This window comes from Nestor notabilis, unplaced genomic scaffold (genome assembly GCF_000696875.1).
Source record: "Nestor notabilis isolate BGI_N333 unplaced genomic scaffold, ASM69687v1 scaffold31797, whole genome shotgun sequence".
Taxonomy (NCBI): domain Eukaryota; kingdom Metazoa; phylum Chordata; class Aves; order Psittaciformes; family Psittacidae; genus Nestor; species Nestor notabilis.
Window position 1 is genome coordinate 1 of NW_009937410.1, and position 15,092 is coordinate 15,092.

Genomic DNA, 15,092 nt, shown 5'->3' on the forward strand with positions numbered 1-15,092 from the left:
CTCTGAGAGCGCGCGCTCGGGAGGGAAAGTGACCGGTGTGAACTGAAGCCGGGGGCTCGGCCCGCTGGAGGGACGGGAATGGATCCAGAGCGGCAAGATGCGACCGTGCGAACTTCGTGAGTTCAGCAAAGCCAAGTGCAAGGTCCTGCCCTGGGTCGGGGCAATCCCAGCAGAAGCACAGGCTGGGGGAGAGCAGACGGGGCAGCCCTGACAAGAAGGACTTGGGACCCCCCCGCAGTCCTGGGTCCAGCTCTGGGGCAACAGCGCAAGAGGGATGTGGAGATGTTGGAGTGAGTCCAGAGGAGGCCACGGAGCTGCTGCGAGGGGGAAGCCCAGAGGCATCCACGGCTTTGGGATGTGCAGTCCCAGCAACCGCTTTCCAGCTGTGGTCCAGCACATACCCCCGAGGTTGCTGTCAGCTGCCTCCCAGGGAGCATAGTTGGGTTTCTATAACCCATAAGAACTCTCATGGTTTATAGCAGAAAAAAGGTCTAAATGAACTTACGAGTTTAAAAACATTTATTTAATGTGAGGTTTCTTACTTGACAAATATACAAGTTGGGGAAGGTTTAGCAAAGTAAACAACAATTTAACAAACAGTGATTACACGCAGGGCTGCTTTTGTTCAGCAGTTACAGTTCCTCGTTACAGTACTGCATACGAAGGCTGGAGGAAGTGTCTGGTTTTGGGCTTGGGCAGTGCCATGATGCCCAGCTTCCCAGCAGCTCCCTGCGTGGTGCTGAGGCCCTGCCATGCTGCACTGCTGCTGGATGGGGCCGGGGCCTTGGAGCTGAGCGGCCTCTTGGTCCTTCTGTACTTGCTGTAGCCACTGTGGAATGGAGAGAGCCCAGACATGCGTCAGATCCACTTGACCTGCCCCGTTCCCTCCACCCCTCGTGTACTCGGACACCACCATTAGATTTTCTAGAAGTCTGTCCAGTCAGTTCCTTGCTGTGCAAGGCAGGCTGAGCACAGCAAACCCTCAAAAGGCATGACTGATAACCCCAGACAAGAGCTTACTGCCCAACTTTTCTAATGTGTGTACCCCCTGTTTTGAAAGAGGGCACAATTTCTCCAACTGCTTCTCCTTTTTCGTTTGTTCCCTTTCAGCACCAATTAATCATCATGTTTTGATCATGAACCTTCAGCACAAGCTGCTGCTACTTGAGTTACCAGACTAATAACTACATAAACTGCTAAAAATAAGGTGACTGCTCAACGGATGAGCCCAGCCTGGCTCCTCCATCACCCTGCAGTAGCTCGGTGGTAGATCTACCCTAGAAGCTCAAGACCAACCAGAAATTCAGTGCCACTACTTAGCTTGTGGCAGGCAAGTGAGAAACAAAAGGACAATTGTTAATATCCTCCTCACCATGAGCTTTTTAAACAAAAATGATGGAAAAACCAAAGCAGAGGAGTTGGTATCAGGAACCTGGATAATTCCAGTGCCATCCTTAAAGCCCACACTCCCAGAAACACCATAGGGTAACAGCACAACTCTGGGATCATCATTCTGCTGTTCTGGGCAAACAACAGTTACAGATGACCACAAGCAACGTACCCTCTGTGCTGGAACTGCTGGCCACCACCATTAGTTGTCCTTTTCCTCTTGGATTCTTTGAAGTTTGGTGGCCTTTTTCTTTTCCTTCTTTGGTTTGTGTTATTGCAAAAATAGGTTGAGGTTGTCCCTTCATCTGCCTCTTCATCACTCCCTTGTGTGCCAGCACTTCCCGGGGCTGTGTCCACACTTTGGCCACCAGCATCTTCTATGGACAAACACGAGTTAAAATAAAATCAAGATACTGCCTGAGCCCATCATAACACAGTGACTGCACCAAAACATCTGTCCTTGCTGTTCACAATCTCCTTTGCACTGCCTAAAGGTGTTTAACTCCCAGTAACTAACAGGTTAGAAGCAGAGCAGGAAGCCTGGTTCCCATGTTCCTTTCTTAATTTTTCAGAGATAGGCTGAATTTAGTGAGAAGATAGCAAAGACCTTTGTACGCTCTGAAAGTGTGCAATTGCTCCCTTTTTGTAATTACTCAACTGTAAGAATGAGTTAAGTTCTAGTAAGAATTAGTTGTTTGTATTTAAAACAAGGTAACTTTCAAGAGAAACTTCTGATAGAGAAGGGTACTCGGCAGGAAAGCCCACTTTAGGTACAAGGCATACTAAACCTGGTGTGGTCCATTCAGAGTACTTCTCCATCACTTTAATTATCTCTGCACCGTATTTTTCCAGCTTGTCTTCTGTGACACCATCAATCTGCAGTAAAACCTCTGCATCAGAAGACAAGGATTCTGCAAAGTAACAAGGTACCGATTAGACACATCAAACACAGTCAATTTTTAAAGAGATCGGGGTAGAGTATTCTGGAGGAAATTAACTCCTCTGAGTGCCACCCTATGTGTGAAGTGCTCCAGGAAGGAAGCCTTTATTCTAGCAGATTTCTAGGTGCTTAGCACAAAAACTGCTCCAACAGTTGTCTCCCCAATGCTTCAAGGTTTGCACTGCAGGACGTTCGCACCAAGGTTGCGCTTGGTTCTTCTCCAGCAGTGCTGCTGCAGCTCCTCAAACCTGCTCTGCATCAGGTGGTCCCCAGGGCTCACCCGGCTGCATCACACCCCCCTGAACCTGCTTCCACTAAGGTGAGGGATGCAGGTTCCCTGTCACACACACGCTGCTGCCAGCAGGGTCCCCAAGCACCCAGGAGCTGACATTACCCACGTTACCTGCGATTTTCTTCAGCGTCAAAGTACTGAAAATATTGAAGTAATGCACATCAAAGACCTTCCCAAGTGTTTTGCAGGTGTCTGTGAGCTCACTGAGGCACTTCTTGACCATCTCTTCCCGCTGTGACATTTTTGCCATGGAGGCCCTTTGCTTTCTGATGGCACTGGCACTTTCTGTTTCATGGAACTCCACCTGAAAAAAGCAGCCAATCGATCACCTCTGCCCAGGGAGTTACTGCAGAGCCACCATTAGGAGACTGATAACACACAAATACAAAGGAAACATGGTAACAAGGAAGCCAAAAGTGTTCTTTGATGGGCCAAGGACAGTTGTTGACCCACTTTTTAAATGATTTCTTTTACAAGCTATCCAAGTGCCCCCAAGTTTCTTCTGCAAAGAGGTACCAGAATACACACAACACAGGGAAGAAACCCTGAGAAGCCAGCTCTCAGCTAGCCTTACACAGAGGTCACTAGGCCTAATGCTGAGGGTTCTCCTCCAAGCACAGCACTAATGCAGAGGAGACACTGGCTCAGGCAGTTCTGGGACTGGTTCCATGACCTTCTTGAAGTGCATTTTCCATCATTGCTCACCAGTGACTAGTCAAAAATAGAGCAGAAAATGCAGAGGGTAGCACTGCTCCTTCTCTTCTTCTTGGGTAGCTGTTCAGTGTTGGTCAAAGCTCTCCTTTCTTGTCAACTGGAATCAAGATGGATGGGGGGAGAAGAGAAAGATTTAATCCTCTCCAACTCACCTTTTGCCTCACATTACTATTAGAATGCTGGACTAGAAACCATGCTTGCAGGATTCTATTCCCTGCATCTAGTGATGATTAGTTCTGTACTTCAGCTGGCAGGCAAACCATGTCTGAACTATGCTGGGGTGGGTGCTGCATAGAACTGTAGCATGTTCCTTCAAACCATGCATTCAAGAAACTAAACCCCTGTTACTTACCTGTAGTGATCCATCTAGCACAACCTGGGCTTTCTCTCCCAGAATTACATAGGCCACGGCTTGGTCATTAGCTGTGATATACAGGTCTTCATCCAGGATCTTGTCCAGGACCAGTTTTCTAAACAGCCTTTCCACATTATGCCTTGAGTAGGCAGCTCCCTTCCCAAATATTCCAGACTGAATCTTCGCACTTGCTGTACCTGTGTGACAGAGATCCCAGGATCAGCCTGTGATTGGGAAGCCTACGTGTGGATGTACGTGTTTACAGACACACCTGTGGAAGATTCCCAAGGGTATTCCATAGTCTGTGCACACAGAAAACTGCATTTAAGCACCAAAAACTCAGAGCACCACCAGAAAACTAATATGATCACTATAGCAATTGAAATGGGTTAAAGCTTTAGTCTCAGTTATTTTGGATCATTTACCAGCAAGAGATTCCTGGAAAGGATAATTCTGCAAAACAGATCTTCCTTTAACCACTGCTGGCATTGCACAGACTCCCAGTGCCCCGGAGGGAAGCCTGCACTTACCTAGGAAAATGTCTACCATCATGTTCAAGGTGTATCTCCCAGAACCTGCGTTTCTCTTTGCATTTGCTCGTCCGTTTTGTCCACAATGCTCTCGTACAAATCTTATAATGCTCTTCACTTCATCTGTTACATCCCTTGATTTGTAATCCTGTTAAAATAGACTTGATTAGGAACCACTTTAGGTGGTTCTGACCTAACACAGTCATTCCTGACAACCTGGGGTTTTGTTACTGAGCTTTTTCCAGTCACGAATTCATTTTGTTCCAAGCAGAGAAACAGCATTTTTCTACACCTACAGTGACACCAGGTAGTCACAGGAATTCTGGGCTTGATCATCCTCTGGATGATGAAGTAATACACACCACCAGATTGTAAATAACCTCTGAGGTGTTAATTCTAGAGAGTGAGCTGCAAGGCTGCAGCTGAACACTGGTAATCAAAGTAATTCATTTGAAAGCATTCCTGTAATTATTCTGTTGTCACGCACCAGATCTTACACTTCCAATATGGATTAAAATGAGAAGACTGGACTGAAAATGCATTATTCTAGTCAAACCAAACCTTGTTAGAATCACAGCCACTTAAGGTAATGCTTCAAACACAGAAGCGAGAATCAATTTCATCAGGTACAAAACTGATCTGGTTTAGAAAGCAGCGTCCCTTCCCCATCTGCTTCCACAGCTCTCTTCAGTTCTACTCCTGCTCATGCCACTAACAAGTCTACTTCAATCCTAGGAACATAAACCCTAATCTTTGGGCCACCTTGAGCAGTGCACTCCTCCTAACCTGGCACTCGTGCTACTTGGGCAGCACAAAGCTGCCCTGAAATCATCAGAGCGGGTGGTCCAGGGATTTCCCCATAGCTATTCCAGTGGATCTTCTATTCGCTCTGCCTCCCGCAAGCGTTGCAGCCGAGAAACCAACATAAGGAACATCCTTGCACCTCACTAGTCCTGCTCTGACAGAAATAGCATTGTAAGCCCATGGATAGTCTACTATCTGTGTAGAGCATCATCTACTGTCTAATTCTATTCTAGGTTAAACCCTGGAAATAACTTGGAACAACACAAAAATAGAAGACATCTTACTAGATTTTCTCCATTTGCCTTCATAAATGTCATGTAACCATTTTTTAACACAGCTAAATGCAAAACCACTATAAATAAGAGCTATGATTTTTACCTTCTTCCTGCTGCAGTTATCACAGATTACTTCTGGGTGATCTTTACAGAAGGTGGGATTAAAATCAGTTTCCCCAAAGTAGGCCAAAAGCTGGATTCTCCGGCAGTCCACCACGTTCTCGCAGTAGTGAACCATGCTGTACAGGTTGTTGAAGTGGGTCTGCCTCGTGTGGCTGTTCCCATCTTTCTCCACTGAAATGCAACAAATTCAGTTGTATTTATTATATCTGCAACCCTTCATTTTTATGTATTATCAGATAGAGAAAAAACAATATTCTTTTTTGCTTAAAAAAGATGAGTAAGTTAGTACAGAACTAACCGAGGACAGACTTTACCTCTAAGGTGTAAAGAATGAAGACAGGAAATGACACCAGAACAGCAAGAATCAAGAGACAGATATGTATGAAGCAAAAGTGTTTTGGCTAAAATTAAGTGCAAGTGACAATCAGTCTTTTGTTACAGGACACCACTCAGGTAAAGATGCAGAGTTCCTCCCTCTGTGCAACTCTACACATGGCACTTCTAAACGAGGAAGTAACAGGGTCTAAAGGGAAACAGTGACTAAGCGACTTCTTCAGCACCGTGTCCATTAGGTTATAACCAGAACTCACTCAGGATTAGCCTCCGCAGTCTGGTGACATCGCTGTAGCTGTAGAAGAGGACACAGTGGGACATCTCCCCATCCCGCCCAGCTCTGCCAGACTCCTGGTAGTAACCTTCTATGGACTTAGGAAGAGAGGCGTGGATAACGTAGCGCACGTCAGGCTTGTCGATTCCCATTCCAAAGGCAATTGTTGCACATATAACCTAGGAAGGACATACTTTGTTACACAGAGTTATGAAGTTATTCATGCAGCACTCCACAGCAAAACCAGACAGGCCATCAGGATTATGAAATAGTGCAGAACCCCGAATTTCATTGTAATACTGCACGGTGAGTCCAAACCAGCAAAACCACCTCTCCTTTCAGAGACCTGTTCCAGGCAAAGGGAAAATTCCACATTTGAGTCTCAATATATGATTCAGCAGCATGCCTAGAGGTGTTTCAGGAGCCTTGTGCTGCTCAGTTCCTTCCTGCTGGAGGATCACACCTCGGTGCAGTGCTGCAGTCTTTGACCTGCAGAACTCCCAGAACAAAGACTGCTGATGTGTCCTGGCAGATCCGCTCCGATCAGCTATTTCATACTGCATCCCATATGGCACTGACATTACCCAGCTTCACTTCCATTTCCTAGGCCAAGAGGCACAGAAGTGCTCTGAATTCTACTGCTTTTTTACCTGGCATCCCTCTTGGTTAATCCACTTCTTCTGCACGAGATCCCTGTTGGAGTCGGTGAGGCCAGCGTGATAGGCAAGTGCAGCGAGACCCTCCTTCTGCAGAATGGCTGCTGTGGTGTCACACTCGTGTCGGGAAAGGCAATATATTATCCCAGAGTCATCTGCAAACACATAAAAATGATGTGTGCTACAGCACAGCTTCATTCCCTTTCACTTGCTTAAGTCATACCTGACAAGCAAATACTTTTATTCCAGTAGGGAGAGGTTGGAGAGTGTAATGCAAGAACTGCTTAATAAAGTAATTTTATTAATATCAGGTGCCTGTGTCAGTTTATCCTCACCCAATTTCCTGGTTTTTTGGATCAAGAGAAGTTTTCCTGCTCGGTACTGAGCAATCTTAGAATTTAAAACACATCGATCAAGAGCTAGAGCAGTTTAGGAAACGATGCACTAAGTTACAGCACTAGAGAAGCTGTGAGGGGAGCTGGGTGCAGTCAACCCAGCAGCAGGAGCTGCAAGACTCCAGAAGGGAGCCTGGAAAAATTGGCATCTCTGAAGGTATCTTCAAGGGGAACCATAGATAAGCAGATCAACAGAATTAAGCAATTAAACAGTATGACATGAGATCACCTTTCTGTGCTGAAGACATGATGCTAAAAGGTCTGGCAACCTCCAGAAAGATTACTCATGGAATTACCATAATTCACTTTTCCATCTTAACTTGAACTCTTGTCTTTAGTATACCCATAAATCCAGATCCCATTAGCACTAATATCATTCTGCCTCCAACTTGGTTTTCTTGTAAATATACAAGTTGTTTACAGAAAGGCACAAGTTTGGGGGTTTTAAAGCGTTAGAAAAGGTTTTCCTGCCTTGAGAAGCAGTTCATGGATTGCCTGCAAGCACACTGTGCTGCTCAGTACTCACATGGATGATATTTCTTAATCCATTCCAAGCAATCCATTGCCACCTTCTTTGGCTTCTTGGGCAATACATCATATTTCAAGTTATGCCTGTTGAAGCTCATTGTAAACCTAAAACACAACAGTTCATGGGTGCTTATCAGCTCTATGGGTGCAGCAATCCTTTCAACAAGCGAGGTACTGACTGGAACATCCCAAATCCAACTGACTGCTACTTGTTCTGCAGTGTCTGCAAAGGAATGGTGGTTCCACTATGCCCACAGAGATTGACATTGCCCATACTTTCAGGCTAAAATTCCTGGATTTTCTCATGGCTGTGAAAAAACACAGCTACATGGCACTGTGGAGAAGGAAGAAACACCCATAAACCAAACACACACTGATTTGTCTTGCCTTCATTTCCCTCTTGAATGATACTAGCATCCACATTTGACTGACCAGATCTGCAAAATGCAGCATCACCTCCCTCTTCTACCCTAAAATACAGCATAAAATCCACAAACCAGAGTGTTTTATTTTCCCACCGTGTACCATGAAAACACCACAATGCCTCCAGGCCCAGCGGAACCTCATTATCTCTGTTACTGCCAACGCTAATTAAAAACCACTTCAATGCTTGCAGTTTTCCAGCAGTCCCACGAAAAACACCCTAAAATACAATGTGCACCTTTTGTCAGTGACACGGAAAATTTCATAACGTTGTTTTCTATTAAACAACTTCCTCAGTCACGCAAGGAAGAGTTTGGCAAGTTGCTTCCTTCCTACTTTAATATTTTGCATATAACTCACATTCGATTCCATGCACACATTCTCATCAGAACAACTGCTCCGGTGTTTCAGATGGGCCTGTGATGCTTTTCTTACTTTACTAAGTTTTCTACTCAACATTCCTCTGGCACAAATAGCTTCAGGAAACTGCTGAGCAACTTACACTTGTGGCTTTAGCATCTCAAGCTGATTCTGGATATCCTTTTGCACTCTGGGGTTGGCAGTGGCAGTAAGGGCCATCATGGGAACAGCGTGAAACTTCCTGCGGAGCATGTTCAGTCTCTTGTAGTCTTGTCGAAAGTCGTGACCCCACTCAAAAACAGAATTCAAGTGTAACTCAGTTGGATGCTCCAGGCGAGTCTTTTGCCATCTTGCAAACCAAGCCAACGTTCTTACCTGGCTGACACAGTGGGCCTCATCGATGACAAACCGTGCTAGGAGCTTCCTGTTGTAGAGGTTCTCCAGGGCTGACATCAGTCGGCTGCTCGCACAGACCTAGGTTCACATCCACCAGTGGCATTAGAGAGCAACCAAAGGGAGCAAAGTGTCCCCCCACCTGACTACAAACACAGAAACAACTGCTCTGTGCAGCAAAGTTAATCCTGACTCCACAGGTGAAGCCACAAGGCATAATGAAGATGGAATGAGCTTCATTTTAATTAGCAGTGATGCAGCTGGTGTGGGATTACACAAGGTTCTGGGATCATCTATCCAGAAGCCTCACAATCCAAGTAAATTTAAATGGCTCATGTCACGAAATACAGGGAAAGACAATGCTGAGGAAAGAAATGCAATTAGCACACTGAACAGTCCCCTCCTACAAAGCTCTTGTGGGATAATACGGTTTTAAACACAGCATATAATTAAGTACAAGGCAATCTTCCGACAACCACACATTACCTTGGCAGTTACATATATTTTCCTTGTACTATTCTACTCGTAGTAGTTTAGATACTAACAGCTACGTGACAGCAGTTAGCCACTAATGTGTAGCAAGATGCACTGAAATGGATGGGCATGGGGGTTCCTTTAAGGATTTAGATTCTACAGACATCTCGGTTCTTATTCTTGGTTTATCACTGATTGAGATGAGTTACATCTGTACAGACTCTTACTGAACTTCCTAACAATGTGTAACAGTTCTTCCCCCCAGAAGCCCGCTCTAAGGTCAGTGTTTCCCCTTGAATACTTCATAGCAACCCCTCCTCTTGCTGCCTCCACGGTTTTAGAGTTCCCATTGAATACAAACCTTCTCAGGGGTGACATACAGGAGCTTTATCACAGGATCTTTTTTTGACAGTTGCATGTATATTTGGGAGGCATCAGCATCTGTTCTATCACCAGTCAGGTATGTTGCAGCAATCTAGATTGAAAAAAGATATCAAGTTTGAATAGGTGCAGAGGAACTTCCAAAAACAGTCCTACATCTAGTTATAAACCCCTTCAGTTTTGCCCTAAAACGTATTAGCCACCTTTGGTTCCCTGGTGTCTCAACCTCAGTAATAAACTAAGGATGAAAAAGACACTTCACTGAGGCAAAATAAAACTAAATACAACACTCAGAACCTAAAAATCGGGCATCTATACTTCAGAACTAGGCTTCAATAACAAATAGACATGAGCATCAGTAAATTTAGCGGTTAGACTGCCAAGATATTCTAGTTCATCTAATTTAGCTCTTGCCAGACAACCTTGTGTGCCTGTTACTGTTCCCATTTAACCAATTTTTGCAGTTCATATTTGAGACACATAAGATTTGCTGTAAAATCTCAGATTTCCAATGCACTTACCTGCACTTTAACTAAATAAAGATGTTTGAACTTACATCTAAAGTCTTCAGTTTCTGAACCTGGTCTATTATCAGCGACCTCAGTGGAGAGATAACAATAGTGACTCCAGCAGAGACACACGCTGGTAACTGGTAGCACAAGCTTTTACCACCACCTGTGAGGATTAAACAGAGCACAACATGTGCTAGATATCCAGAGGAAAGGGAAGGATGTGGGGAAGAGGAGAGACCTATTTCTTACTTCCCATTTTAAAGCACTTTCAGAAACAATAAACTTTTACCAGTGACTGCCTCTAATGGGGTACCGGTAGGATAAAGAAAAACTATCATGTGAAATACTCTGGAAGGCAGAAATTCAATCACCTCATTCAAAACACCACAGCACACAGTGTTCCAGAAATCCTGCAGCCACAGAATTCAAGCAGGACAATGTACCACTACCACCACAGAGGCACAGAGAAAGGTTTGCCACAGGCCTTGCAAAAGGAGCTTCGGGTCTTTATTTCCCAAGCGTGTGCACACTGTGTGATGGTTGCAGATTACGTACCAGTGGGCATTAAGATGAAACAGTCTTCACCCAGAAGAGCAGCGTTGATGGCCTCCAGCTGGTTTGTCCTGAAGCAGTGCAGCCCAAACTTCTTGTGAAATATAGTCATCATTTCTTCAGAATGGGAAAATTTCAGACCCCTGAAACGCTCCAGTGCAGGGTTAACAACTGCCGGACCTACAGACAAAGAAAATGTTCTTACAGGGAGTCACAATGGCAAGTTGTGTCCCTCTTGCAACACAAATCTGCTCCCCTGTGAGGGTGCTGAGGCGCTGGCACAGGGTGCCCAGAGAAGCTGTGGCTGCCCCATCCCTGGCAGTGTTCAAGGCCAGGTTGGACACAGGGGCTTTTGGAGCAACCTGCTCTAGTGGAAGGTGTCCCTGCCCGTGGCAGGGGATGGAACTGGAAGAGTTTTAAGGTTTCTGCCAACCCAAACCATCCTTTGATAACAGATCACTTTGCCACCACTTCCACCCTTTAAACCTTTTAAACTCAAATCATGACTTACTAAGAAGTGGGTATCCAAGGGGAGGTGCCAGCTGAACGAGTGACAGAGAAGCTAGTAAAATGGGTTAACATTTTCACCTCCCCTTTTACCAACCCACCCCTGCAGTAACCACAAGTAACACTGACCCACCCCGGGGCCCCAGGGGGATCAGGCTGCCTTCAGCAAGTGCCCATTTGTGAACATTTTGCACAAACAGCTAAAACTGTTGTATAGCTTTGAATTAACAACTGCAGGATCATTCCTTAATTAGAACACAGGAAGGTGCTAGTTTCCAGTTTCAGCAGCTTCACCTTCCCAGCAGCCTGCAACCTGCACGGCCAGTGGGTATTCAAGAAGTTTGGCATCACTTAGGGGCAAAAAAGCCCCACCCAGAAGATGACTTTGCAAAAAGAAACTGAGAGAAATGTCCACAGAAACAAAAGGCATCGATATAACCTACAGGAAGTTACTTGGCCTTAGTAAATCAAGTACATCCAGATTTAAAAAGGGAAAGACAGCCACCCCGATGTACATAATCTACCTGAGCAGTTCTTTGTTGTCATCAAGGAGCTTGACTTGGGAGCAGCAGGATTTGATACAACAGCAGATCCCTTGGCCCTGGACGTTATCTTTGAGAGCAGCGATTTGGCAGGTGGCCCTTCCCTGATGGGCTGGTACGACGGCGTGGATGGACCCTTTGGTGCCGACACATCCACCACGTCCTCCCAGCCCTCATCAAAATCATCAATATCGAAGGGGTCCAGGTCAAAGTCATCGTTTATACCTGAAGTGTCTTCTGTGGGAACGTCAGTGGGAGCCTTACTCTGCCCCTTCAGAGCAGTGCTTGTAAGAGGCCTCTGCAGCAAAGGGTGGATTCCGCTGTTCCTCACCCCTGGGCGCTCACAGCAGGAGCTGTTGAGGGTCACCTCAGGATGGAGGCTGAGGGAAGCTCCCTTTGCACCATTCACCCTGGAGGAAGACAGCCCCGTGGTGCCTGGGCAGGTGATCTCCTCAACACTTTGCTTTGAAGCACAAGAGGTATCCAAGGTTTGATTTCTGGGCGTAGAAAACTTGCTTGAATGAGCAGAACCGAGCAGCAGGGATGGGGGGTTTGTGGCTCTGGGCGAGTTGCTGTCAGAACAGAAGCTCCAGCTGAGGCCAGGACATGGTGCAGCACCAGGACATGGGGGAGGGCCCCGCTCCACAGGCACCTGCCAGGCTCTGGGAAAGCTGCATTTGAAGCTACTTTTGTTCAAACCAACAGAACTAGCGAGCAGTTTTCTCCTGGGAGAGATGTCAAGGGAAGGAAGAAGAGAGAAAGGAGATAGTCACAAGCAATGACTTCTCAAGTTCTACAACATACATTAAACAGTTCTAGTCTCTCTCCTATTCAAAATATTACCATATGGTGGTTCCCTCGGATTCTGTGTCACTGGATTTTAGAAATATTTCGAACAAACCCAGAGAAGAGAGAATAACACCAGAGCTCAGCTGAGCAAAATATTTACAAGATTACTACATCTTTTCTGCAGATGTAAAAGGAAAGAATTCCCCAAAGCAAGGGACTGACCAGGCAGGGTACGGCACTGAAAATCACAGCCCTTCGAGGCACAAACCTGAAGTTAATAAAGTAAAAATATGCTTGAACCAAATTATAGGTTTATGTACTTTCTAACGACTGTGTCTGTGGTAATAAGGGGAAACAGAATTAGTTCTACTCAGAATGTTCAGAAAAAGCACACAGTTGCAGCCCAGTAAAAAACACCACCTCTGTATTTTGATGTGTTGTGTCATCAGACGCTGCAGAAGTTAAAGCAGCAGATTCAGTAGCAATAACCAGATTGAAAGGTGACAAGCACAGGGATATGAGGAGGAGTCAATCACTGTAGCCAGTGACAGTGAGTCGATATTAAATTAATGCATCTGGTTATGAGAGCACCAAGCAGATTCTGTCACCTCACCCTGCTGCTTTGGAAGCAGCGGTGCAGGTCACCTTCCAGAGAAGGGATACTGCACTCCCCCCGCTCAGACTGGACATGGAAGTGCATCCTTTCTTCCAGCAGAACACCAGGATCAGTAACACTTCCAGCAGTTCGGGTATGTTCTTCCCTTCATTCGCTCGGTGATTTCAAGCCTTTTCGAACTCCTGCTGCCCTGTGGTCGGTGCGGTGGGGACACCTGCAGGCAGGCACCGCTGAGCGCCCAGCAGCCCAAGCTCACTGAAGCCTACCTGAGGTCTCGCTTCTGGAGAAGGTCTTTAGCACATGACAGAGACTTGAGCTCCTGCAGTGGAATGGCCTCTACCAGCTTACAGATCTCCTCCATGACGCCGTAGAGCTGCTGTTCCAGAGGCAAGCCTTTATCTGCTGGATGGAGGGATTTCAGCAGACAGTAGTACTCCAATATGTAACAAGGTGACATCACTCTCCCAAAAGACGGTAAATTGCAATAAATGAGTCTAAGTAATTTACTTTCCAAATATTTTTTAAAGTCTATTTGCATGAAGGAACTCTTCCTGTGTGCATGAACTCACCTCATCTACACACCTTTGCCTTTACATTACCCATCTATACTTATTTTCCAACCTTGCCACAGTTCTTTCAAACTTACTTCCAAAAGAACTTACACAGCGTACACAGGAGAACAGTTAGATACAAACCACCCCCAAAATCGAGGGCATAAAATTTCCAAAGGCTTCACGTACCTGCATCCTCCACCCCAGGATCTCTCCCAGCAACAGGCTGTGTTGGGGCAGCAGCCCCAGGCACGACGCTGCCCTCTGTGGATCTTCCACCAGTGGGAGATTCTTTGCAAACACTACTAACATCAAAAGAAGAAGTCACTAAAATACAGGTATCTGTTATCACGGCATTTCCGTGACAGAAGTTTACCTTTTAGAATAACAGCACTGCAGGTGTGTGTAAAAGACCAAGACGTTTCTGAACCCCCAGTTAAAACCCAAGCAGCTGGGCAGTGTGCCACTCATCTGTGTGCCGACATGTAGACTTGCTTCAACAATGCTTTTTCCCTCCCACTACAAAAGGAAAAACAACTCTGCTTTTCCTGAAAACAAACCACCTTAAACATTGGCCATAAAGAGAAGTATTTCATACACCATTCATAGGCTGTCTGTGGCAACAGGCACAACCAGCTCAGCCCGTGGCTCTTCAACAAGCACTAGTTTCACGTCTTTTTTGGTGCTTTTTAAAATCACCCCACAGACAGCCAGCTTTATCCATGAGCTTTGTTTCACCTGATGCTCTTCACAGAAGGCAAGAAGGACGGCAGCTCTTCCTCAGGGGACGGGGGAATCACGTCCAGGTCATCGTCCTCCCCGAGCTCAGCGCCTGCGAGTGCCAGGAGCTCGGCCTCATCCAGCTTGGGGGGGCTCTTCTCATCGCTGCGAGGCTTCTGGCTGCCTCCACTTATACCAGCAGCAGCTGAAAGTGTAGTAACATTGCTGGTAACAGGGTACACTCGTTCTGGTATGAACGAAAACGCAACAGAGAAAGAATAACAGCCATACAAGGTGATTTTATGTCTCTTGCACGAAGTGCCAGGAGCTCGGCCTCATCCAGCTTGGGGGGGCTCTTCTCATCGCTGCGAGGCTTCTGGCTGCCTCCACTTATACCAGCAGCAGCTGAAAGTGTAGTAACATTGCTGGTAACAGGGTACACTCGTTCTGGTATGAACGAAAACGCAACAGAGAAAGAATAACAGCCATACAAGGTGATTTTATGTCTCTTGCACGAATTTTAAAAGTGCTTTTCTTTCTATAACGCATCTCTGATCTAGCGGCTGTCGCTGTTGGTTTCTGGAATGCCATATGGGAAGTCCTGAAAATCAGCCCTACCACGGGCCGGCTGCGCAGAGCACACGCTGCCACCGGCAGCCCTGCC

The 15,092-nt window shown here is 46.0% G+C and overlaps 1 protein-coding gene across 1 annotated transcript; it reads right to left on the minus strand.

The window, feature by feature from the left end:
• Window positions 1-645: 645 nt before the first annotated feature.
• On the minus strand, window positions 646-13,548 carry BLM (Bloom syndrome, RecQ helicase-like). The gene is made up of 17 exons (XM_010018827.1): window positions 13,424-13,548; window positions 11,735-12,477; window positions 10,707-10,883; window positions 10,196-10,314; window positions 9,620-9,733; window positions 8,767-8,865; window positions 8,534-8,682; window positions 7,607-7,713; window positions 6,680-6,840; window positions 6,013-6,208; window positions 5,403-5,593; window positions 4,221-4,368; window positions 3,688-3,887; window positions 2,733-2,925; window positions 2,178-2,300; window positions 1,562-1,766; window positions 646-829 (listed from the first exon to the last, which is right to left on the minus strand). The coding sequence occupies exons 1-17, from the start codon at window positions 13,516-13,518 to the stop codon at window positions 646-648; spliced, it is 3,204 nt and encodes a 1,067-aa protein (XP_010017129.1). The 5' UTR covers window positions 13,519-13,548.
• Window positions 13,549-15,092: the final 1,544 nt, after the last annotated feature.